Source organism: Rhineura floridana, chromosome 5 (genome assembly GCF_030035675.1).
Source record: "Rhineura floridana isolate rRhiFlo1 chromosome 5, rRhiFlo1.hap2, whole genome shotgun sequence".
Lineage (NCBI taxonomy): Eukaryota > Metazoa > Chordata > Lepidosauria > Squamata > Rhineuridae > Rhineura > Rhineura floridana.
In genome coordinates this window covers 96,014,111-96,040,184 of record NC_084484.1, presented here as the reverse complement: position 1 = coordinate 96,040,184, position 26,074 = coordinate 96,014,111, and the positions used below count along the sequence as shown (strand labels likewise).

At 40.5% G+C, this 26,074-nt stretch overlaps 1 protein-coding gene across 6 annotated transcripts in view; it reads right to left on the bottom strand.

The window, feature by feature from the left end:
• Positions 1 to 19,327, bottom strand: part of C2CD2 (C2 calcium dependent domain containing 2) — a 36,206-nt gene extending 16,879 nt beyond the window's left edge. For 2 of the 6 annotated variants that reach the window (XM_061627583.1, XM_061627584.1), the window contains exons 1-10: positions 18,280 to 19,326; positions 13,832 to 13,930; positions 8,735 to 8,866; positions 7,968 to 8,072; positions 4,895 to 5,011; positions 4,566 to 4,683; positions 3,021 to 3,129; positions 2,336 to 2,397; positions 2,068 to 2,195; positions 994 to 1,165 (exon numbers count right to left, since the gene is read on the bottom strand). In XM_061627583.1, coding sequence (XP_061483567.1) covers positions 994 to 1,165; positions 2,068 to 2,195; positions 2,336 to 2,397; positions 3,021 to 3,129; positions 4,566 to 4,683; positions 4,895 to 5,011; positions 7,968 to 8,072; positions 8,735 to 8,866; positions 13,832 to 13,930; positions 18,280 to 18,564 — 1,327 coding nt within the window. In that variant the 5' untranslated portion in view covers positions 18,565 to 19,326. Of the gene's footprint in view, positions 1 to 993; positions 1,166 to 2,067; positions 2,196 to 2,335; positions 2,398 to 3,020; positions 3,130 to 4,565; positions 4,684 to 4,894; positions 5,012 to 7,967; positions 8,073 to 8,734; positions 8,867 to 13,831; positions 13,931 to 14,124; positions 14,226 to 18,279 lie in introns of those variants that run through there. The other 4 variants (XM_061627586.1, XM_061627589.1, XM_061627588.1 and 1 more) reach the window with 3 other exon arrangements.
• Between the last annotated feature and the right edge of the window lie 6,747 nt (positions 19,328 to 26,074).

Genomic DNA, 26,074 nt, shown 5'->3' with positions numbered 1-26,074 from the left:
CATTTGATCATTATTGTGGTGAAATGGAAATGGAAAGCCTTCAAGTCAATTCCGACTTATGGTGACCCAATGAATAGGGTTTTCATGGTAAGCGGTATTCAGAGGTGGTTTACCATTGCCTTCCTCTGAGGCTGAGAGGCAGTGACTGGCCCAAGGCCACCCAGTGAGCTTTATGGCTGTGTGGGGATTTGAACCCTGGTCTCCCAGGTCATAGTCCAACACTCTAACCACCACGCCACACTGGAAGATTATTGTGGTATGTATATATGAATATAGTCTCCAGACTAAAGAAATAGATGGTTCTAAAGTTTAACACATGCTGCAGACTTCTCTCCCCTGCTTTTTTGACAATTCTACAATGTAACTGACAACCACACCCAAAGAAAGAATGTATTTCAGATTGTCTTTATGTTTCCAAGACCCCCTAATGATATCCTATCATTTGTTCTGGTCACCCATACATTTCTAACTTCTCATTCATTCCCTTCTCTCATTCACTCTCAAGGACGGTTCACAATGCATCTCCTAAGTGCTTAGTAAACATTGTAAAGTTATCTATTCACAAAATAAAAAGTTAAAGCTTATGGAAATTCTCACATGAGCAGCTTCTAACAACATTTTAAAAGGTTTTTCTCCTGCTGTGCCTGTCATCTTGCAAAGAATATGAGAAATACTGCACTTGTTTGCCAATAAGATCTCCTTTTTTAATAGTATTTTAGTATTTAACACCACACATGGGGCAAGTGCTGGAGGAATGGCGGGATATAAATAATACATAAATATATTCTTAGTTTGGCAAAATGATGGCAAACTAATTTTTTAGCCCACCATGATACAGGAATCAACTCTGTGTGAAATCATCATGTACCAGGACCACAGCTAATTAGGCAATGTGTATCCTGTCTTTCATAGGAATATAACTTAAAATGAACTAAAGAATTTTAAAACATCAAGCTTTGGGAGCAATCCAAAATTGTCTTCTATTTTTTTCACCTGAATGCAGAATAGATGCTCTCCCTTCTATTAAATGTTTGGCTTTCACAGCAGTAACAGTAGTGACTACAGTCCCACAGGGCATCACAGTTCGATCTTTCTCTACTTTTGCAACCGGAAGCTTGGCAGGAGCTTGCAAGGATCTAGACTCTGAAGGGTCTACATATAAGAACTAGAGAAACAAACAATTAGGATTTTAAAATTCAATTAAGGACAGTTCACTAGGGATACATCAGTAAGACAGCTTGTTTGGTTTTGTAGGAAAACTGCAAAGGATAGGACACATTTAAGAAAAAAACTGTAACATCCAAGTACAGTCCCACTGATTTTTTGAACTGATGTACATAAAAGAGTAATTTTGTATTATTGTTAGCTACTTTGCAGTGGCAAACATATCTACAACTTATTTAAAGAATGTATAAACTGCTTTCCTACAAATGTGTCCAAAGCAGTGTACAATAGACATACTTTAAAAATACAGGGAGGTATCCAAGTCACTCATTCCATCAGCGCAAGGATTTCCACTTGTGCAATAGAACTTTCCCCCCAATCTCCCCCACCTGTGGTCCCCCTAAATATGTTCTGGGGGTCCTCCCAATCCTCTGAAGCAGATTTAGGAAGGGCATGGGATGCGTATGGGGAGAGGAGAGGTGGGAAGTTCTCTTGCACAAGTGGAAATCCTTGTATTGATGGAACAAGTGAGTTGGATATCACCCAGAATATATATATATGTGACAGTTTAAAAACAAAACACCAAAATTATGCACATTTAATATACATCTGGAGGAATTCAAGAGGCAGCTGGACAGCCATCTGTCAGGTATGCTTTAAGCTGGATTCCTACATTGCACAGGGGGTTGGACTTGATGGCCTTATAGGCCCCTTCCAACTCTACGATTCTATGATCAGAGTCACATTTCAGGGAAAGCCCGGTTAAAATATACGTTTTCAATAGCTGCCTAAAAGCAAAAACACTAGGTGCTTGTCTAAGTTCAATTGGTAACTGATTAGAACTGGTTGAGTCAGGAGGGAGAAAACAGTTCACGAAGCCAGCTTATAAACTTAAAGTTCTACCTCTGCGACAACAGATCCTACTGTAGAGCTACTACTGCCATGCTGGCGGTTCAGTGCAAAACTTCTGTATCCAGAAGGCTGTTTCCTGAACAAGTCTAAAGGTACAGTAGCAAAAGCTGAGAAACCACCTGAATAAAACAGAAAGAATGCATTGAAATCAAGTCATTATCTATCTATACATGAATACACCAATAGATCAGCACTTTTAGGAGGTTTTGCAGAAATGAAAGATTAGCAGCGTAATATGAATTTATCTGCAAATACTTACTATCCAGTTCCCCATTTTCTACAATCTTTACTTGCAATTCTTTTGATTTGGCACTTAATTCACTGTGAACAAATAAAACTGCATTTTAAAACTGTTCAGACAGGCATATAATTTCAGTTTTCCAATTCCAGCCGCTGACTATAGCTTATCCGCATGCTGGGAAAATATTCACAAGCTGGATTCCTGTCTGTCAGTATAGCTGTTAAAAGGTAAAGGAATCTTGCAAGAAAAAAAATACTTTGCAACTCCACACCTTGCTTACTGAAGTTAAGTCAAATCTACCAAAAAGTAAAGGAACATATTTGTGAAAATCATTACACTGCCTCCAGCGATATTGAAACTATATTATGACTAACTCTTAAGAAAATGCAACCCTTCTAATTTAATTGCTCTTCATTGGATAGCAACGGGACTTACTTCTGAGTAGACATGTATAGGATTGAACTGTTTTGAGTTGAGTGATCAACTATAGGCATATTGTAGAAGAAAACTGTAGCAACTGGTGTTTTCCTTCCCAACCCACAAAGGAGTTGTGTCTTCAGCCACAATAAGCTAATTTCTCTGCTTACGTGATTATGATTCTGGTCCCTTCTTAAAACTCACTAATTTGTGGGCAGCCAAGTATAGGCTGATATCAGGCTTTTTCTGTTGTGCTTATAAACGTGTTACTGAAATTAGTACTTACAAGATGAACTCATCCTTCCAAGAGAAGTCCATGGGATTATTGGTTACAGAGCTGGAAAACTTCTGCAAAGGGTCATTGAGCTGAATTATGCATATTGGGTGAACACTGCCTGTAATGAAAGCAAAAGATGGGAAGTTAGTTTCAAGTAAGAATTGCTTAAGGTATCTCTTTATGCATTTCGTACACTTATATTATTATGCTCGTCCAAGAAACTCTTCAGGAGTTGTGTGGGAAGAATACCTGTACCAACATGGTAAGCACTGCAAGGTTTATTATCTGCATGATGACAAAATAGAAGCAAAGTGGTTAAAAAGTTAGGAACTTGGGATGCATGTAGGTTCCTCTGTACAGAAGCTTAATCATTCCTTTTATGGGCAGGGAAATGTTCTGTGTGCACAATGTCAACTACAGAGCATTTTCAGAATAAAAACCTCAATTTTCCTTTTGGATGAGGCCCTTAATAGCTAGAGATGCAGCTACAGATGCATGCTGAAACAACAGTTTTAATGTTGGGAACCTGCTTTGGAGACTCAAAGTTCTCATTAGCCATTCATCTAGTGATATATTAGGGAGAATATGGCCAAACCATGATTCAGATCACAACAAGAGCAAGACTATTGAAGAGTATACTGTTCCAAGATCAATACAATCAAAATGGGCCAAAATTGGAAAAGTAGGGTTAACACACAGTTAAAAACAGTATGCAAAGCAAGATGGAATATTTTTGTTTACACACATAAAGCGCTCTACCCTTAATACTTGCCTGCCCTGAAGTTAGGGAAATAAGCTTGCAAAACCTGATGGTCAAGTTATAAAATCATCTCTTCAAACACATGAGGCACAGATTACAGCACGCTCAGTGTTATGCCACCCATACTTTTTTGGCTGCTCAAATTCTGTGAGCTGTGTATGGCACTTCCAGTTATCAATACAATAGAGGAAATGGTGTTTGTTACTACGTTCTTGTCATCAGTGAAGATCAACACATACTCTGTGACCCTATGGAAATATAGGGCTAGAAAAAATCTTTCTGTACTGAAGTTCAAAATAATATTTTAAAAGACTTTTTATTTTTATTATTGAAAGCCCATATTACAGATACACTCTACAAAAGAGAAAGATTGCACCTCCCTGGGGTGCTTATCAGTGGAGGCTGAGCCATCCAGTGACCAAAGTGGGAGGCATATTATTTCACCCTCAATAGCAACTCTGGAACTTTTAATTTTGCAAGAGTGTTCATCAATGTTTCCTAAGGTACTGAAGTCTCCATACAGAACTACAGTTCAAAGAGAAGAACACCTTTTGCAAATGTTTGAGGTATTAACATGCCATAGGATGCACCTCCCTGTGAACTTCCCTACTCCCACATACAGAATCCTGATGCTCAAAAGAAAATAAACCAAGTCAAAACCAGACAAAAATTAAGTATCACTGAGGCAGAACCCAAGCCTTCTCTGAAATAATGGGATATTTTTGTGATCTGCTGCTACTGATTTTTGGAGAGTGAAACTATGGGGGCAAAGGGGAGGAAAACAGTTATTTTACCTGCAGTAAAATTGGTCAGTGAAGCTTTGATGTTTTTCATTAGCAATTTAAGTTCATGAGCCCTTGGAGGTTTAGGAGGACTGGTACCCTGAGGGAGAGCTCCTGTATTTTGTACATTCTGTTAACAGGAAGCAAAATAAATAAGGCTAGTATAGATAAATGCCAAAAACTCTGCATTGTTCACATCAATTAACTTCCAACAGTCATACACATAGGTATGAATTGGTCGTGTAGACATAGCCAAAGCCCTGAATTATGGAAACTTACTACAAAAGTAATGAAAACTGAGGCACAGCAGTGATAAATAAAAGTAGACATTAAAAAAGTACCTGTATTGCCTTTACATCTGTAGATTTTGTACTCAGAATCACAGAGGGAGATGCCGAATTGATGATATTCTGCAACACACTTGTAAGTGTGTCTGATACTGCACATGTCCCAGCTATCTGATCCCAAGAAAGAATAAATTGCATCGCTTGTAAAACTCAGAAGAGTCACATGAGAGAAAAGCCATCTTCTCTTTCAGCTTGGCTCATTTTCTCAAGACACCACAACTATATGCTCTCCATGCACTGTACTGCAAAACACATTTTTGCTGCTCTTCTCTGCTTGTGTAACATTGGGCTTAGATTGGCCAGGTTGTGGTGGCAAAACAGAAGTAGGCGCAGATGCAAGATCCTGTCCTTTCCTGTGGTGTACACTATAACACAGGGATGGGGAACCTGTGGCCCTACAGTTGTTGCTCAACTACATCTCCTATCATCCCTGACCACTGGCTGTGATGGCTGGAGCTGATGGGAGTTGGGAGTCTAACAGCATCTAGAGGACCAAAGGTTCCCCACCCCGATATAACACAAAGCAAAGTAGAAGTTTTGGAATCTATGTAGACCACAGCATGCATTTGTATCAATAGTTGTTTATGCCCAAGTCACATCTAGCAATTGTGAAAATGGAAATAGACTGCCTTCAAGTCAATTCTGACTGATGGCAACCTTATGAATAGGGTTTTCATGGTAAGTGGTATTCAGAGGTGGTTCCGCAATGTTAAATTGAAAATACCCCCGCATGCCATTCTGATGCTTCCCATAAGCTCATTTCAAAACAAAACCTTACAAAACGTATAGTCCTGAACTCAGAAACGCTTGCTTAACAACCCTCTCAATTTTCATGGCGATACACAAAACAGTCAGAGAGAATCCAGAGTTCAAAGTCTAAAAAGAGAGGAAAAAACCCAGAGCCCTTTTGGACTTTTTTCTGTTAGGGTTCTCATAATCTGTTGAAAGTCATTAAAAATCAGCCATGTTCACAGAGTACCTCTAATCCTAATACTGACCTTGTCACATACTCTGACCATCTTCTGCAGTTTAAAAGTTAAAAAAATGCCTGGCTGAGTTTTAATTAATTTAATAAATTTTGCATTGAACTGAATGATAGTGTTGGGCATGCTCAGTAAGAAACAACTGTCAGTGTTCTAAAAGCCAGACTCACAGCTGCTTGGCTAATCAAGGGGCCACACCCACGCCCAACCTTTATTTCACTTTAGACAGTCATGGCTTTCCTGAAAGAATCCTGGGAAGTGTAGTTTGTGAAGGGTGCTGAGAGGAGGCTCCTACTCCACTGACAGAGCTCCAGTGGCCAGACTGGTTTAACAGTCAACCACTCTGATTGAAGTGCTGTGAGGGCAACAGGGCGTTTCCTAGCAACTCTCAGCACCCTTCACTAACTATACTTCCCAGGATTCTTTGAGAGAAACCATGACTATCCAAAGTGAAATAAAGGCCTGGTGTGGATGTGGCCAAGGACAGCTTTGGTTTAAATTTGGGTGGGAGGCTACATGTGCCTGCTGTAGAATAAAAAGGTGGGAGAAACCCTGAAAAGCAATTATACAGTTCACAGTGTTTTCCTTTTGCAAAGGAAAGGGGCTTCCCCTCTGCCCAGTGCCCACTCACCCTTTCTCCTCCTCTCCCCCTCCTCTTACCCTCCCTGCCCCTCCCCCGGGTCAGTGTTGGACTATGACCTGGGAGACCGGGGTTCGAATCCCCACACAGCCATGAAGCTCACTGTGTGACCTTGGGCCAGTCACTACCTCTCAGCCTCAGAGGAAGGCAATGATAAAACCACCTCTGAATACAGTTTACCATAAAAACCGTATTCATAGGCTCGCCATAAGTCGGGATCGACTTGAAGGCAGTACATTTCCATTTTCAAACATGATTGCACAGAAATAAATCCCATTGAACTCAAAAAGTATGCAAATGATCAAACCCATCCTTCTACTCCCTACTATCCTCTCCCCCTTGACCCTCCCCTCCCCCTTCCTTTGCCCCTCCCTTCCCATCCCCTTCCCCTCCTCCACCCCATAGTCAGTTTTACCTATCTTAAGCATGATTGCATGGGTGTAAATACCACTGAAATCTATAAGCATGCAAATGATCAAACCTGCCCTCCCCTGCCCCTTCCTTTGCCCCCTCCAATCTGTTCCTCCCCTTTCCCCCTCCCTCTCCTCCTCCCCCGTGGTCAGTTTTACCTATCTTAACCATGATTGCATAGGAGTAAATCCCATTGAACTCAATAAGCATGCAAATGATGAGACCTGCCTTCCCCTCTCCTCTCCCTTCCTCTCCCCCCTTCCTTCTTCTTCCTCCCCTGCCCACTCCCTCTCTCCCTCCCCCCTGGTCAGTTTTACCTATCCTAAGCATGATTGCATGGGAGTAAATCCCACTGAACGCAATAAACATTAATAAAAATATTAAGGAGATACAGCAGTTAAATACAATTCCGTCTCTTATATATTTCAGCAGTGTGAAATGCATGGGTGCTACTGCTCTGGTGGGTCCCTTAACCTTGATTTTCAAAAGAGAGAGCTTGTGAGATGAGGACACCATCTATAACAGTTTTGATCCCACCCAATACACAATTTGAGACAAAACAGCGGTCCTTTTTGTTGCACCACAAACTGCTTTTAAGACTTCCAAGCTTGATTTGTGGTGAAGGGAACAAATCTTCAAAGAGAAAAAAAGTAACAGAAGTCTAGTTGAGTGTGTGGAGTTAGTCACTGTTCTCCATACTGTGGCAAATATGGAGAGAGATCTGTACACTATTATTACAAGTTGAGTATCGGAAGCAATGGCTTATAATTATTTATGCAAAACCAGAACCTTTAATTTTAATCCTTTCAAAGGGTCATGCTTCCATATCATTATGCCACAGATTGAAGCTATACATCCTGCTCCTAAATATATTTCCTTGGAAGCAAGCCCCACTAGATGTAACATCATAGTATCAGTGATATTTTAAAAAGAGAGGATCAAATTTGTATAAACTATTGCAAACTTTATGATTAATTTAACATGCAGTTTTTATAGAAATCAAGCTAGACACAAGCAAGTGTTAAATGTTTACCTCTTGCACTTCAGTAGGCTTAACTTCAGTTTTCGTTTCCGAAGTATAGATGAAAGACCATTCGACCTGAACGTTTTCCTCTTGGGATTTCACTGAAAGTTTCAGCTGTTAATATGATAAACTAAGATTACCACTTCAGTCTTGTGAATAAACAGATCTTACACATTAGTTCTGCTAGTTCTTATACCAGTTCACACTGGTTGCAATTCATCCAGTAAGTACTGGGAGTTTTCCCTTATCAGAATCTGAATATTTTGTGCTTATAGGGTTTCCCCTGCTCCCCTCTACAACCAAAAAAAGGGAGCCCAGTGTTACACATTTAACTGAACTGCAGCCATTTTAAGTTAGATTATAGCCATAAACTATTAGGTCAGCGTACCCTGCCATTATTTAGATTTCAGGCTTGCTAAATTCTGAGCCATAGCAGCCACTAATACATACTAGTAACACAACATTTTAGAATGTCTCTATCCTGGTTTGGAGGGTTCAGTCAAACCAGTTTGTTCAGATGTACTGACAAATAATGGTTTTACTTGAGAAGGAAGTAATGAATTAAGCCCTGCATGCAAGGGGAGGAGGAATGGTTGAGCCTACAAATAGATCCTCCAGTCATGGTTTGCAGAATTGTTTGAATGCAGCCAATACTAAACTTGAGGAGGACTTCTCTAAGAACCCCACTGACAAGAATATCTGGAAATAAATCAAAGTATAACTTCTTTGTCATGGACCTTTATGTAAGATTTAGCAAAAGAAATTAAAAAAAATACCTGCAAATAAAGTGGAGACAGCTTTACACGGTAAGACTGACATTTTGAAGCAACAGATGAAGAAACTGGAGAAGTTTGGGACACACTAACAATAAAATGAAAGGCATTTCCAATTACATTACAAGAGACCACCTGCAATAAAAGTAAAACAGCTTTAGAGACTACAGAGAAACATTTATAAAGGAATTTATTTAAATTACTGACCCTCACTGAGAGTAGAGTGCACTTGGTCCAAAATTAAGACATGACGTCTTCCCCCACTCTCCATCTGAATAAAGCTAGTATATAATCTTATCCACTGTAACAATAAGTCTAATTTTAGAACCAAAAGTATCTTCTAAAGAAGAAAACAGAACAAACAAGTGGGGACCTGTAACCTTGCATCCCCAGTTTCTGACAGGAGTGTTCAGGGCTCCAGCCAGCTTGAAACACTAGCCCTGTAGCAGTTTTTGGTACCTGGGGCAGGGAGGAGGAAGAGAGACAAAGTAGACACTTTTTTCCTTTCCCACATTCCTGAAGCCTTCCCCTGCTAAGCTGCTTTGTAGTGCTGGCTGTCGGCCCTAAACTTTATTCATTTTGCTGTATCTGAGATTGCAGAGGTTTCTAAAAATTGGGAAATTGAAAAGGTGGAAGTTTTTCCTTCCCTTCCTCCTGAAACTGTCCTGCATTGTTCAGGGAGTTTTTCCTCATAGTGTGCATCTCCCTACCAACCTAGATATAAGCTGTTTGGGGCTCAAGCAGGTAAGTTCCTTCTCTCTCCCCTCTTTGTTTTCCTTCCCTCCACAACTGACACCCTCATCTTTCTATGCAACTTTGAACACATGTGTGCATGAGGGGAGGGGAGAGAGGAGGCAAATGAAATAACCAGCAAATGAAGTTTTACAGGAATAGAGATTAAGTTATAGAACTAGCTCAGTTATTTTCTGCAGTGTGCCTTTAACAGACCAGGTGCTCAGCTTCACTAGTGAAAAACAACTTTTCACAAATAGAAGTACAATCCCGTCACTTTCTCCTTCATGCCATTTAATTGAAATCAATACATTTACACATTTGTAAATCACTTTCTGACAGTTCAGGGCTCCAAGTTCAGTTGTAAATACAATAGCTTCTGATTCCAATTTATCAGACTGGGGGATTTTCAGCATCCCTATTAGAATACCCAAATATATTCTTTTACTTCCTGGCTTATCAGCCATAGATTTGCAAACGTTAGCCCAGGATGGCCAGACCAAACATAGAACATATTTATTTATTTATTTATTAAATTTATATCCCACCCTTCATCCCAAATGGAGCCCAGGGCAGCAAACACTAAAAAGCACTTTAAAACATCTTAAAAACAAAAGGCTTTAAAACAAAACATCTCTTATTACCATTATTAGTCTTGTTTCTGCTGAAGACCAAACCAAAGAACAACAACTACTAGCCTCTAGGCTTATCTACAAGCATGAGGAGCATTTCATTTCCCCCACTCCTTTCCCACAACCTTTGCAAATAATAATGGCAGAGGTTATTCGAAACACATCCTTCTGCTTCGCTTTCTCAAGATATTCTCTTTCCCAAGAACAGGTTTGCCTAGTGATTCCTATTAACTATTTCTTGCCAGCTTACTTTAAAAAAAAACACAGAAGGGCTGACCCTCTGGCTTTCATGCATAGTATCTCAACTATTCTTCAGGTATCACTTTGTAAAACATCATCGCTCACTAAATTGGAGTAGGGCAGCAAGCAGCCTGTGGCCAGGTATTCAAATCAGTGTAAGAATCTGTCCAAATTCTGTCATTAAGAGATCTGTTTTACTTTGATAGCAATAGGTTGTTTATTTACCAGCATGATGCCTAATGTTGTCAAGCTTTTGTTAGATATATATAGCAAAAACCATAAATATATAATCCTATGCAATAAGTTATCTATTAGTCAACACTATATATTTAATATGGGTATGACCCTGAAAACAGATTATGAGCTTATACATACCAAGTAAATACTTCCATAGTTACACTGCTAGTCCTTACAAAGCTGCAGACTTAGGCTGCAATACATGTCTATTCAGAAGATCCATTGTGTTCAATGGGACTTACTCCCAGGTAAATGTGTATTGGATTGCAGCCTTAATCTGAATTTTATGTTTTTGCAAAGTTGAATTTATAGTAAAATCTATTTCAATATGGCAATTCATAATAGTCTGTGAATTTTTACAAACAATATGGTGAATGGAAATCAGCAAAACAATTTTTCTACTCAAACATAATTTCAGTTTGCCATTTACATATACCGCAGTAAATTGCCTTTTTACCCTTAATTTTCTTCATTTCCTGAAATGACCCTTACAAGATTTGGGGGAAAGAATCCCAGTATTTTATTTTTGAAGACATTTGGACAGGAAACAGTGAAACATTACCATCATTCACTGAAGTAGCCATAATAGACACAACACAGCACGAGGATTTATCACAACTAGGAACAGGATCTTGGAACGTACAGAGTTTTAAACAATTAAATTTACCTTGAATGATCATTAATCAATTAATCATTGTTTTGCTTCCTACACAAGAGTCAGAAAGTTACTAACAGCAAGAATAAATACAAAAAGTATGAAATATAAAAATAAGTTAATTTTAAAAACACACTAAAAATTCACTTACAGAGATCACTCTGAACCTGTGAAGTGACTCTGTGAAAGGGTTTTGTTCATATTCACGCTCTAGCTGATCACCATATTTGGGATTGGAAGGGATTTCTTTCTTGGTTACAGTGGCAGCCATCTCCAGTAGCCTGTGGTTTAGTTCACATACATGAACCAACTTAAACCATTTGCTATGTAAGCACTTTTTTCTAGGTATAAAGTGGTCTGAATTACTAACAGCCTGATGAGTGCTCCAGTACAACAGAGTCAGGCAGCTCAAGTTTTCATTGGAGCCAATGTGCATCTAATGAGAAGTCATGTTCCCACAACTGGTACTAAATTTATACACAAATCAGTTTATTGGGATTTACCACTTACTTAGTCTTTACACACTAAAACAGGTCTGCATAACTTGAATCAACAAGGTAAATGGAACCCACTTGTCATATAAGATGTGCCACTAGGGAGGATCAATAACCCATTTTAAGGATTTGTTATTGGACAATAAAACAGGGGACAAGCACTTGACAGGTCACAGTTTTGCTTCGTAGGTCACAAGTTGTACAGACCTGCTAAACATGGATCAGTACCTAAAACAAGGTGCTTCAAAGGCCAGGTAGTAAGTATCTTGAAACAAAATGAAGAGACCTCCAATATCCTACCCTCTGCTGAATGGCTAATTTGACATGGTATACAAATGTCTAATATCCTCAGTTCAGAACCCAATAGCAAGCAGGGAGCCCGTTCTTGAAATTCTAGTGACATTATCTATCGGCTTGACACTAAAGATATTTAAAATTGTAAAATCTTACAAGCTAAAACACTTATCACCAAGCATCGACCTGATCTACGCTCCAACTCCATCCAAGACCTCATTATTCAGTGGTTGCTAATAAAAAGACATATTACTGTAAGTGACCATCTATCCAGAAGTCAAGTCTACTGAGCTCAGTGGGTCTCCAGCAAACATATATAGGATTTATGACTTAAGTTATTACAGTTTGTAAAATTGCAGTAATTAATTTCCCCCAGCTATGAAGTTTTCAGGGGGCCAAATTTAGAGTTCTATACTCTTCTAGGGCCTAGAATAGAACCTACCAAAGGGACTCAGAGAGAGGACTCAACATATATGTACTGAGCAGCATGGGTGGGTCTTTAAAGTCTTCACCAGGCATTCAACGGATGCTTACGTTAACATGCAAGGGAAGCTGCAGGGATGAGATCATTAGCTCCATCCCTGTCACTGTACTGGTCACCTTCCAACTCAAGTAGGGTTAGGTGTGCCAGCCAAATGCCCAAAGAGGGCTCCAGTAGTCTTTTCTTCCAACTATTCCAACTAACAATCAGGTTAGCAAGGCACAATGTACAGGAACAGCTATGATACCCCAGGCAGGTACTTAAGAAGGCTTTAGGTTGTGTATTGGGCATTTCCCAGTCTACTTTTTTTGTGGGTATCAAGATATCCTGGCTATAGCAAAAAATATACACAAAGAATTATACTACTGAATTATTTTCTCCAATCAGAAATCACTGTATTAGTATAAGCAGGTGACTGACCAGACACTCCCACTGCTAGATAAAAGCCAGTATTTCATAATGGTGTGAAAGTACACAAGGTATCACTCCCGAAGTTTACAACTGTTGGGAATTACAAACATTATCTGAACTTTGTTCAGGGTGTGCCTTAAGCTAAGAACAACAAGAACAGAGTGATAAAACTGCAACCCCATACACAAAGACCAGCCTACAAAATGAAGACATACCTCAGTCTAGTGTTGTTTACAAAGGAATAAACTGTACCCTTAATCCTTATTGCCCTTTTGATATTATATTTGCTCACATGAGCGCTTCTGTAATTTACTCAGTTCTGATGCCAAAAGGACTTGTTCTCTTGTCTGCTCCTCAGTGAGACATTGGTATGCCAATTTACTTCCAGAATTCCTAGCGTAATTGTGCCTTATTTGTGAGTAAGCACCAACTCAGGACATCTTCTTTACTGAAGTGATTTCACATACACACCAGTGAGAAAAGTCTTGAGAAAAGCCATCCCAAAATATTTGGTAGTACCAGTTAAATTCAACACTATGTAGATTCCAAACCATGTAGATTCTATTACATAACAGGAGCCTAAGTACCAAGCTGGCTGGCATATGTTTGTATATTTTATATTTTGGGGGATACAATGTATAAGAGGGCAAGCTATTTAACCAGCTGCATAGGAGCATATTCCATTTGAGTACAAGCCATTTTATTTGTGTATGCTAAGGCCATGATAGTAAAAGAGGAAGTACACACAAGACAAATAAAGAAGATAGGAATTGCTACACTGACAAACATGTATCATTTTTTAATTGTTCCTGACCCAGAAATTCTCCTAGATTCCTGTTTAGAAATTTATACACACACATGGAGGGGCGGGGGGAGATATGAAGACGCATAAACTAAATAACTACCAGGAATAGCAAATCTCACCTTTTCATCAGCAGACTTTACCACATTTATAATATGTTGTACCACAAGCTCTAGAGGCTGAGGAGCTACATCTTCTTCAAACGTAAACAAGGTGGAGTCCTGGGGGAGAAAAGTAACATTTATTTGAAACAGTTACCTGTCTGGCTTTGGTTTTTGAGTATATGCTATCACTGATGTTCGCAAAGCTATTCCAAACAACCCCAAACATCTGGATGCTAAGCTAAATTTCAAGTGCTGGAGAAGGACTAGGCAGATTCAGGAAGAAATATCGGGTAATTAAAGTACCGTAATACCTCAGTTAATGAAGTAGATGCATTCCTGGACATCACTTCTTTAACAGAAACTTTGGTACCAGAGGTAGGAATAACATGGAAAGAATAGGGATAGGTTCCTACACCATAAAAAAAGAAGAGCAGTTCAACATATTTCAGCAAACTTTTTATTCAAAAACTAACAATAAGCATGTCTGAAATGAAACAGTCAGGTCAGGTAAGCCTTGCATACAGATCCCTTGCATGCTTCTTCCAAAAGTATCCAGGCATGCCTACCTTGCCTTTCTTCTTTTATCATGTAGCATCTTGCTATATATAGCAAGCTAAAGCTTTGAGCACAGTTCTCCTCTCCATATTTTCAGGCAGGCAGGCAAGGGGCAGAAGGCAAGGGGCAGCTGCCACCCCCCTGTGCTTTGTCTCTCTCTGCCATTCGCCCCTAGACTCAGGCAGACACATTTGCAGTAAACAGTGCTTCCAGAGCACCCAAAGCACTGTTTACTGCAGAAGCGCCTGCACCACCTGGCAAGGAGTGCCATTCGAGCCACACGTGAGAGAGCTGCCTGCAAGTAAATAAGGACCTACATTCTGACTGTCAGAGTGTGTGCATCCCCCCCAAGTCTTTTGTTAAAAGAAGCTTCTTTTCTGGAGGATTTGTTAACTGAGGTATTACTGTACTGTGTTTTAGAACAATGCACATCAACATGCATGCAAATATGCTTGCTACACAGTATCTTGATTTCCTCTAAATTCGGTGCCTGAATTTTCACAGAATCTCAACTGTTAATATTAGAAGAGCCAAGAAGCATCTTATACTTACCTTGCTTAGTGAAGTGTGTTATAAATCATGCGCCCACATTATCTTCACCTAAATGTTACTTCAGTATAAACAGAACACCAAGCAAAGGCTAATACTGTGTTGTGAGGAAGTTTAATTTTAAGAACTAACCCCAATGAGCAGTCAGTGCCCATAATGACAATGCAAAACAGAATAATTCTACCTAGTTCTACCTAATAATTCTACCTAATTGTACAAGTTAATAATATTTAGCATTTATACCGCACTTTAGACTGTTCAAAGGACTTCAGATTAACTCCCGCAGTCTTCCCAACAGTGACTCTTCAGGGTAGACCAGTATTATTTCCCTATTACAAATGAGGGGCTGAGGGCAACTGAGTCTAGTTTGCCCAAGGCCAACCAGTAGGAGGTTGCATCTCATAGAGGATACTCTTTTGGTTGTGTCAGTGTATGATTTAGTGCCCAGAGATTGCTGTGAGGCACACACTCCAATTCCATATTCATTTCTACATACATCATCAAGCATGCTGGGCCACAACAATAACTGCCAATTGTTTGCACAACACATAGCAGTGAGCCAAATATGATGCTTGAGTTATCTCATACAAGACACTCCCCTGGAAATGTAAATGTATGATTTTTGTTGTTGTTGTTATGTGCCTTCAAGTTGCTTATGACTTATGGCGACCCTATGAATCAGCGACCTCCAAGAGCATCTGTCATGAACCACCCTTGTAAGTTCAGGTCTGCGGCTTCCTTTATGGAATCAATCCATCTCTTGTTTGGCCTTCCTCTTTTTCTACTCCCTGCTGTTTTTCCCAGCATTATTGTCTTTTCTAGTGAATCATGGCTTCTCATGATGTATCCACAATATGATAACTTCAGTTTCATCATTTTAGCTTCTAGTGACAGTTCTGGTTTAATTTGTTCTAATACCCAATTATTGGTCTTTTTCGCAGTCCATGGTATGCGCAAAGCTCTCCTCCAGCACATTTCAAATGAGTTGATTTTTCTCTTATCCGCCTTTTTCACTGTCCAACTTTCACATCTATACATAGAGATCCTGACTTTGGTGTTCAGTGATACATCTTTGCATTTGAAATGTATGATTTGGGATAGCCTAAAGCTGAGGTTGGGATGCATAGACCCAGTTCCTTATTTGTGTTCCTGAAGTCATCATCCATTAAATACTGCCATGCAAAACACAACTGGTTTTGGTTAGAGATAATTCTTGAGCATCCCTAAGTCACATATCATGGAAGTGATGGGGTTGGCCAAAGCTTCTTTTTGGGTGCAGCGGCATATAAGCTTCAGTTCCTTATTGATGCCGTTCAATCGGCTCTGTTTTGAACTTTTATGGGAATAACCAAGAACTACTAACCAATCATAACCGTATTCATCTAACAAAATCATGGTGAAGATAACGTTTGTTCTATGGATTTCGTAGCTCATTGTTTTATACCAGCTAGATTTTCACTTGCCTTAATGCAAGCAAGTTTTGTCTCCAGCTCAGATGTGCCTCATGCAGGGTAGAAACTATTCTAAATAAGTAAGATGAATAAATATAGAATCCAGAAGACAATGAAGTTCTTGAAGCCACTGTTTACAAGTCTCTTCAAACATATATGGCTAGTGATACAGTATTTAGACTGCACTAATGGCCACAATACCGAGGAAGAAAGTGCTAGACCTGCACATACAATAGGGTCTTTGCCTTCGCCCCTCTTCCAAATAGCAGTCCCTTGCTCTGCACTGTATACTCGGAAGAGTTTCAAATGCAGATAGTGATACATCATTGGCAGGGGAAGGAGTAAGAAAGAACACAAGACCTATTTAGCTTTAAGCACTGCTAAAATTTAAAAGACCTTTAAATGTGCTAAAAATATAACAGTGACTGTCACTTAAAACTGGGAATCTTTTCCTTTTTCTTGCACTTCCAATCATGTTTAAAAGTATGAAGTGATTCTAATGACTTGTTCATGTTTACTAAATAACAAATATGCCAAATATGATTTAGCATACCCCTTCACAGAAAGACAAAGAATTTAGTAGCCATCTATACTGTCAAAAACCAGGATTTGAAGCCAGTGTATTAATATAATGCATGTAACAATGGAATCACATTTTAACAAGCTACTTATTCTATATTGTGTATGCTCAGTGTGGTTGTTAAATTCAAAATCTTCCCACATCTGGTTTGTTGTGATGAAACAGAAGAGGCAAAACAGAGCCCCACTGGCTTCCTAATGACAGCATTGTTTTGAGTTGGACAGCTCAGCGAGAGAGTAAAAACACATTGCGCTGCCAGGCAGTGAACTCATCAAAAGAAAAGGATGCAGTTGCTTTCTTGGAAAGGATGTACGTATGCAAGGCATTGTTCCTTTTCTATCAGTTTTCCTACAGTATGCTTGCTTCCTAGCTTTTGACCCCTTCATAATCTACAGTTCAGTTTGCCATTTTTTAAAAATTAATATATAATGGAACACAGAGAAGAAGTAGGCTACATAACCACACAAGGCATGAAGAGGGGTGGGGTGGGGGAAACAAGGACGGCTGAATAAATGAACTCTCAGCTATTGACCAGCACAGAAGTTTCAGGGAATAAGATGTGAATAAAACCACACAAGATAAATTATTCCTTAACTATCTTATTCACTGCTACTTTCCATATATTTAGAAGAACCTAGACAGCCTATAGGTAATATGGTTGCAAGTTTTTTTGGTGGGGGGAGGGAAGATCACTTTTCTTTTTTGACCAGGTTAAAATTTTTTGTTACACTGATCATTCTGTAGAAAGCCCCACAGATTTTAAGGAAATGCACAATGACACAATTCATTTATGCTTCCATGCTTATTTAGCATGCTCTGTTGAAATCCACAAAGCCCACTTCCCAAGTAAAGCTGGGGATTACATATCAAGAAGACGCTGCAAGTGTATGGTCAAAGCCAGAGTATTTCAAGAAAGAACATCTGCTATCAAAGCAGTGCAACCTGTGTACCCCACAAAACTGAATTAAGCACCTTTTTCAGTGCAACTGCCACAACACCCATACTTGAGGGCAAGCTCCCTGGTTTACCTCCAAGTAAGCATTGCTTCTTGGCTAAACTGGCTAGAGTCCTTTCTGTATCAATTTTCACCATGGGTAACCCTGTTCCTTTGCTGCAGCAAAAGAGCAAACAGAGAGTCTTGGCACCTTAAAGACTAACAGATGCAGGAAGTATTATCCTGAGTTGTAGGTATATACACATACATGTTTTGGGGAGAGAGGGTTGTAAACAGCGAGGTGAGACAGAAATGAAATGCAGAAAAGTGGGTGGCGAACCCAGCTCTCCTTGGGTAATGAAACACACATAGCGTAAGAACGGTCCACGCAACCCACCGGGGAATCCATTACCTCCCGTAATTTGGCTTCCCGGTTCAGCGCTGCTATCCAGGCTTTCTGCCACTCGCTCCTCCAGCTGTTCAGAGACAGCAACCAAGCGAAAAGAGAGCCCTCGTCTTCTTGTAGAAGTTCAGAAGGCGGCGACGGCTTCCCCTCGCCTTGCCGCAGAGCGCTCAGGCCATACTGCACCAGATAGACGGCTACGACGGTCAAAGCAGCCGCAAACAAGGAGAGCAGCGAGAGCCGCTGGACCTCACCCAGCCAGTAAGCCAGCCAAGACATGACTGACCATAATTATGGCCTCGTCCCTCTCTCCTCGGCAGGTAGCAAGGAAATCCTCTTCACATGTCAGGATCCCCCCTCCGCCGAAGGAGGCTCAAGGCATTTGGCTCCTCCGCGCTGCCAGCCTAGACTGAATAATCCGAGTGCAAGCCAGCAAACACCCGGTCGAGCGGAGGCGCGGAGATGACGAAAGGGCTCGGGAAGGACTTTCACCTCCCTACACGGAAAAGGGCGCAACTGAGAACTTGGCGAAGGAGCCGGCAGCGGGATGCGCCGAGGAAGGGAAAAGCCAACGTCACAAGACGAGACCTGCCCCGCTGTGCCTTCGAGTGATACACGCTCACGCATGTACCGCAGGCGCTGGCCGGGAAGAGGGGAAGCAGCAGCAAAGCGCGCCTGAAGCAGCGTCGCAAACCAAGCAAGCTTCTCAGCCTAGAAAAGGAAAAGCAAAGAAGCGACGCGGTTTTCGCGCCCCTTCCCCGTGAGGTGCCAGCGCGGGAGTTCTTCCTGCTGCCGCCAGTCGCATCGTAACCTCGCTACACCCACCCACTCCTCTCCTCCAGAGCGGCCCTACGCGGGTCACGGGGCTAAGCGGTGGCTGGCAGTGGGACAAGGCGCGACGTGGGGGGCTTCCCAGGGCATAGCAGCAAGCTACGTTTCCACATGACGATATTTCACCCTGCAGCCAAAGGAATTCTCGACCCCGTTTCTTCGCCGCCGCCGCTTCTGCCAAATCCCGCCCTCTTAACTCAGACATGGTAGCCCGCGCTCAGTATTCTTCAGCCCTTCCCAGCCTGCACCTCACAGTCCTTAAAGGCCCCACATTTCCTCTAGCGAACATCCAAGTACGGAAGTGGCTGGCCAGCAGTCTGGAGAACAGAAAACAATCTCAGACACGAACTTTACTCAGATTTCAATGAGACTAAACTCCCAAGAATGCTCCCCAAGTATGCGTTTTTTGAATAGCATTTTAGTACGTCTCTGTGGCTCTTTAGGCTTACTTAACTCCTTTCCTAGTGCCATCAGTGTTTCAAGGCAGGGCAATTTATCGTTTAGGATATATTCTTTGATAATTAATGCACTTGAAATATTACTTTAATAATGCAAAAATATATCATTAAAGTGAATGCCGTAACTAGGCAGGTGCACAGGCACAGGGCACAGGACAGGGCCCCCTGAAATGGATTTGCTGAAATGAAAATTATTTATAAACAATTGTTATATCGTATTTGTTTTATTATTATTTCCCCCCCCCCCATAAAAAATTAAGGGGCCCAAAAATAAAAGCTTGCACAGGGCACATGAAAAGCTAGTTACGCTACTGATTAAAGCACGCGGAGGGATTGACTGGTGTGTGGAACTGGTTTTAGAAAAAAATCTGAGCCAAGACCCTACCTATCCATAATCGTTTAAAAAAGAGCATTTTCTTAAATTAAGTGTATGTCTGTACATTCACACATAGTCCATGTTTATGTTTGCATTTGGATCATCTGTTTAACTGGCAATTAAAACAAGTGGTCTGACACTGCATAGCAATGTAAGGCCAATAGAAATGGCATAGTTTTGACAAAATATAGACCAAAAAAGAAATAATTGATAGAACTTGTATTGATGGCAGCCCGTTAATTGGTGGCCAGGTTTTGGCAAGACCTGAAGGGATCCACAATAGACTATTGGCTTGGAAAAGTTTGGGAAATAGCACTGGTCAAAAAGTTGACTTACACGTTGAAGCAGGTTAAAGCTCAAACCAAATTGGATAAATGTACAGCATTAACAAGAAAAACAACAGAGAGCCACCAACAGAGTATGCCTCTAATTATTTGTATGTTTTATGTTTATTGTTGTTAGATCATTGAGATCATATAAAATAATATATATATTTAAAATAAATGGTATAGTTTTTCTTGTCATGCGTCCTCTGGGGAAAATGCTTTCTGAAAATACTCTGTGTATCCTACTGTCAACTGTGGCAAGCATGTATACATAGTAGGAAAAAGTGTATGTCAGCCTGTCAAGTTACGGCCATGCAATACAATTGTACTTACTAAGCTATAAACTGTGAAAGGGCAGGTGTCACACATGGTTAGAAAGTAGTTTTAAACTAATAATAAAAAGTCTCTTAAAAATGAAACATACCCTGGTAGGGGGTTATTACACCACTGGGGACCATGAAACATTGGATCTGTAGTGCATTCCGCAGGGCAAAATGTCACATATGTAGAGGTGAGTTACAGAATTTTAAGCAGAGCTTGGAAGATTACTTTTAAAAAGGAATAAATTAGAATTACTGTTACATGGCCCCAAAAAGGAATAAATTGCCATTACAATTACAATTGTTCTGAAAGGAATTGATTACTTTACCATTACTCAAAAGTAATCACTACAATTACACTTAAGTTACTTTAAAAAAACTAGAGTGCTTACAAAGTGTTGGCCTTGGTTGCTGCACATTAAGTCGCCTAAAACATCAAAAATAACACACACACAGAGGTAGCAGAATAATTCTTTTTATCCATAAGATAGCAGTGGTGGTCTCTCTGCTGGTAAGGGAGGGAGGCAGATGTCACTACACAGATGTTTACGCATCAAACCAAGTGCATCCCCCCCACACACTCCCAGCCAGCAAGCATAATCTCTCTCACTCAGCCACCTCCTGGACCCTGCCCCCAACCCAAATAAATATTTTCCAGAGATGCAAAAAAAAGATTGCAAATGCAGCAAAGGAGCCAGGGAGGGCGGCAGCGGCCACTTTGTGTGCCAAATGCAAACACAGTATTCTCTGTCTCTCTGTCTCTGTCTCTCTCTCTCTCTCTCTCTCTCTCTCTCTCACACACACACACACACACACACACACACACGCGCGCGTACATGTCATATTTCACCTCCACAGTTCTTTATCTTCATTCTGCTCCTGCCTCCTTCTCCTCCTTTATTCATGTTCTTGCCCTCCGGCTCCTTCCTCCCTCCACTCCATTCTTCTCCACCATTATCCATTTTTTTAAAACAATTGTTTTCTCCACTCCACTCCCATCTCACTCTCCACCTCCTCCTTTGTCACCTCCTACCCACCCATAGAGCACAAGGGAAGAGTGATGCTAAACCAAAGCCCAGTTTGAGGCACATGAGTTTCAGCCACAGATCAGAGGAGCAGAAGACTTCCCCTGCTCCCCCCCCCAAGTAATGCCCAAAAGTAATGCTGGAAACATTACAATTACTCCTCAAAAGTAATAAAATTACTCCTCTTGCTATTACAATCAAAATGTAAAAGAATTACCCACTTGTTCCTCAAAAAAGTAATAAATTACAAGTAATTCGTTTTTTGTAATGAATCACTTCCAAGCTCTGATTTTAAGTGCAAGGATCTGTGAGATCCATACCTAGTGGGCTTCTGAACAAGCTGCATCTATAGCCAGGCTGCATCATGGCCTGCCATAACATTCAGGCCATGAATTGCTCCCTCATATTTACACCATGCAGGTTCCCACAAGCTCAGCCATGAACCCACTGTAGTAGGACTTGATGGGTCTGATAGGATTTGTACTGATGTTAACTAGCCAGGAAAGAGATCTTTGCACTGTGATGGATAGCCCATAGGAAGTATCATTTCAATGTGCAATGGTGTGTAAAAGAAGGCAATTTCCATACTAGAGTATTAGGAAAGGGATTGAAAACAAAGCAAATATTACAATGTCATATCAATCTGTATTGGGGCAGAGATCCTTTTCCAGCCCAAGAGTTGCATTCCCTTTCAGGCAACCTTCTAGGGACCACATGTCAGTTGGTGGGGCCAGAAGCAAAAGTGAAGGGAGCAAGGAATGTAAATGTTACCTTTGTGCAGACTAGTTTCTATACGCGTCTGCACACACCTCTATCCTTCATCTAGGCAAATGAGATATCAGAACTCAAGCACATTCCAGCTGGTCAAAAATACCCAAGGATGTTCTGAAGCAAGGATGGAGAGAGGGCATGGCTGGGAAGAACTGGCCTGGAGACAATCCGAAGGGCCCAGATAGAGAGACTTGAAGGGCCACATTTGGCTGTGGGCCTGAGATGTGTACAGCCAGGTGCAGTTTTGTTTCAAACTGCAGACAAAACCGTCTCACTGCATTTTTAAGCCACTAGTGTGCACATAGCCAGAGCTACACATCAGGGAAATTTTAAATTTTCTGTCTGTCATAAATGCACCAGCTAGCCTTAGCCTCTCCCAACACAGTAATACTGACCTTACAGGCTTGATGTACATGTAAAGTGTATCAAGTACTCAACAGCACTGTCGCAGCATTAAGTACTGTCATTATGGATGGCTATTAGTCTCCCTCTTCCTGACCAAGAAATGATGTAGGAAGGATGTGTAAATAACCAACAGTTCTGTGACATTGCATTTTATCCCACTCATCCTTTGTTGATCTAGAATTAATCTGGGTGCATTTCTCAGAGGAACATGATTCCCCATCCTAGAACTGTGCAAGGTTTTAATATTTGAAATCAGTCAGGCTGTTTAGGCAAAAGTGTGGTGTAGTGGTTAAGGTGTTGGACTGTGAGATCAGGGTTTGAATCCCCACACAGCCACGAAGCTCACTAGGTGATCTTAGGTCAGTCACTGCCTCTCAGCCTCAGAGGGAGGCAATGGTAAACCCCTCTGAATACTGCTTACCATGAAAACCCTATACGTAGGGTTGCCATAAGTCAGAATTGACTTGAAGGCAGTACTTTTTTTTTTTTTGGCAAATGGGTACAATGGCAACAATTCACCACTTTCTACACAAGGATCTGATAATGGAACAGCAGCAGAATAACAATCAAGAAGCAGGAGTGCAAGACTTTGGTCCACAATTGCAAAAAAGCAAGTATCTTTTTCATTAGGAGGTACATATTTTTCTAACCAACAACTATAAGGGGAAGCACACGATGCAGCAACTTCACTGAAGCTGAGTGGGTCTGTGTCTGTTTAGTAGTTGGAGGAGGCGCCCCAAGGGATATAATCAACTATGGGACATAGTAAGGATTGTGCCACCTTCTCCTTTAGTTATTGGATACAGAGTGCTTGAAAAAATGGTTACACCCCCCTCACACACACAGCCTGAGCCTATTTTCACTTGGAATTTAGTCTTGACTATGTTTAATGGGACTTATTCCAGGTAAGCATGCAATTCCTATTTTAAGGCTTCAAACCTATGCGTACTTACTAGCAACTTTATTGCTATAAATTGTCGCAGAGATTCAAAGACATGAGACTAACATAAACCCCAAATTTATATATTTTATGTATTAATTTTACTTGTGACCTTTGATTTTTATGAAAGTTTTAAGCCTGATTGAATTCTGTACAATTTACTTCTAAGTAATGACACACACGAGGGCATTTGGAACGAGCATGATCGAAAAAGGAATAGCTGATTCACAGTACCAGGCAGAAAGACAAGGGCATACATGAAGGCTGTGGCTGCCAATATACTAGTCGCCTACAGCAAAGCATTTTCCGGAAGGGGAATGGGTTGATCTGCCGATCAGTTGCAAAATCTCTTTGAAGCTGAATTTTAAAAAACACTAAAGTTCATCCCACCACATTTTAGAGTAAAAAGGTGTGGGGTTTGACTAGCATTGTGTGCCCCCATTTTCAGAAGAGAAAGGTGGAGATGCACTGGAACCAGCAGCACAGTGAGTGTGTTACTACCCTTTGGTTATCTTTTGGACTACAATGTAGGAAAAGAAAATTCATCTTAGTTACTCTTGAGAATAACGGTACACTCCTATATCTACCCAGAACTAAAATCCATTAAATTCAGTAGGGTTTACTCCAGGTAAAAGTGAATAGGGTTGCTGTCTTAGTCACAATAAATCCAATGGGAACTACTTTCAAGTCCACTAGGCACAGACTTTGGGGCTCAAATCTGAGCCCCTACTTTCAATGGGGGGGAAGAGAACGAAATGTTCTGGCTCTCTACTGCCCCTGGATTGAGCCTAGGGTGCTCATCTGAGCTGCTACTGATCTCTTAGCAAAACCATCAGTTGAATTTTAAAGTGCAAAAGGAAAAGTGTACTTTAATTCTGCTACACAGCTGGATTTTAATGGCATCTCAGCATCAGTAGCATGGGCTACCAGCTGCCATTATGGAAATGGGGCTGGGAGGTAGTAAGGAAGCAGGCCTGGCTAGTGCTCCTGGGGCCCAGATTGTGACCATTCAGCAGCCAGCCAGGCAGGGTGGCAGGAAAACCACAGCAAAGGGAGAGAGGAACTGCACTGGGAGTAGGAAAAGCAGAGGGGAAGAGAAGCCAGGACAGTGCAGTAGCCCTGGAACCGCTCAGGCACACAACTGGGCTGCATGTGATTTTTCAAAATGTATGCATCCTAATGCTCCAAACATGAAGCTAGTGTTAAGCTCTCCTGAAATCACAAAGTCTTACTGTCATGTAATGAGAACTGGAGCACTGGCAGCATAAATTATATATCACACTCCCATGTGAGACAGAATCACTCAAAAGAACAAGTTTATTTTACTCAAAATTTTCTTAATAAAGATCTAGGTAAAGAAAATGTACAGTACAAAAGTAATACAAAGCAGCAACATTAAATTAAAAGAGATCTGAAACCAGTAATTCTCAGTCCTAAAAAAGTTAATTGGATTCTTACTTAAAATTCAACACAGACGTATTATTAAACCAGTATAATGCCTACAAGATATAAGTATAAAAACAGACCTTTTGAATGTATCTTAAATATATTTCGTTTGAGATCAGAAGCAATAACAATAGAACTTAAGTTACAGTCCTTGCTGTATATTGTTAATGGCAACTCCAAATGCCTTTTTAAAGCAGCCCCAGAGTAAATAGGAATACTATCAAGAAAATCAGGCCTTCTGTTAATTTTCTTTTGAAATTTTTCCCAAGCTATGTAGATTTGACCTTTGGCTATGGAGAGGAAATAAAATAAATATACAGACAATCAGTTTCCTTTCAGCTGTCTCTGCACTGGTTGCTAATTTATTTTAAATTAGCAACCAGTGCACAGACAGCTGAAAGGAAAGTGATTGTCTGTATAACCATAAGTGCTAGGAAATGCAAAACAAAATAAAAATGCTGCAAACACAAAAACAAGAACTTGGTGCAGTTCACACAATTCAGATTCAAGAGCTATAGCGTTTTAAAAAGTAATATTCACATGTAAGGTTTTAATTGCTTCCCATACAAGTACTAAAGCTGCAATTTGATGCACATTTAGAAGTTCTATTGAAATCAATGATCCTTCTTGTTAATGCTATTGCCATAAGAGGGCTACAATTTAAAGTTTTTCATGATATAAAATGATAAAACAGTTAAGGGCCATATGGAGTGCTCATCTTAATAGTGATCCTTTTCAAGGACAGTTAAGCCATACAAAATATTTCAGATAATATATAACTCTAAAGCCCAGACTATTGCAGTATCCATAAATGGTTTCAGTACTGATGAACTAGTTATCACTGTAGGAAAAAGAAAAGCAACGTACATTGATTTTATTCTATTATGTAGG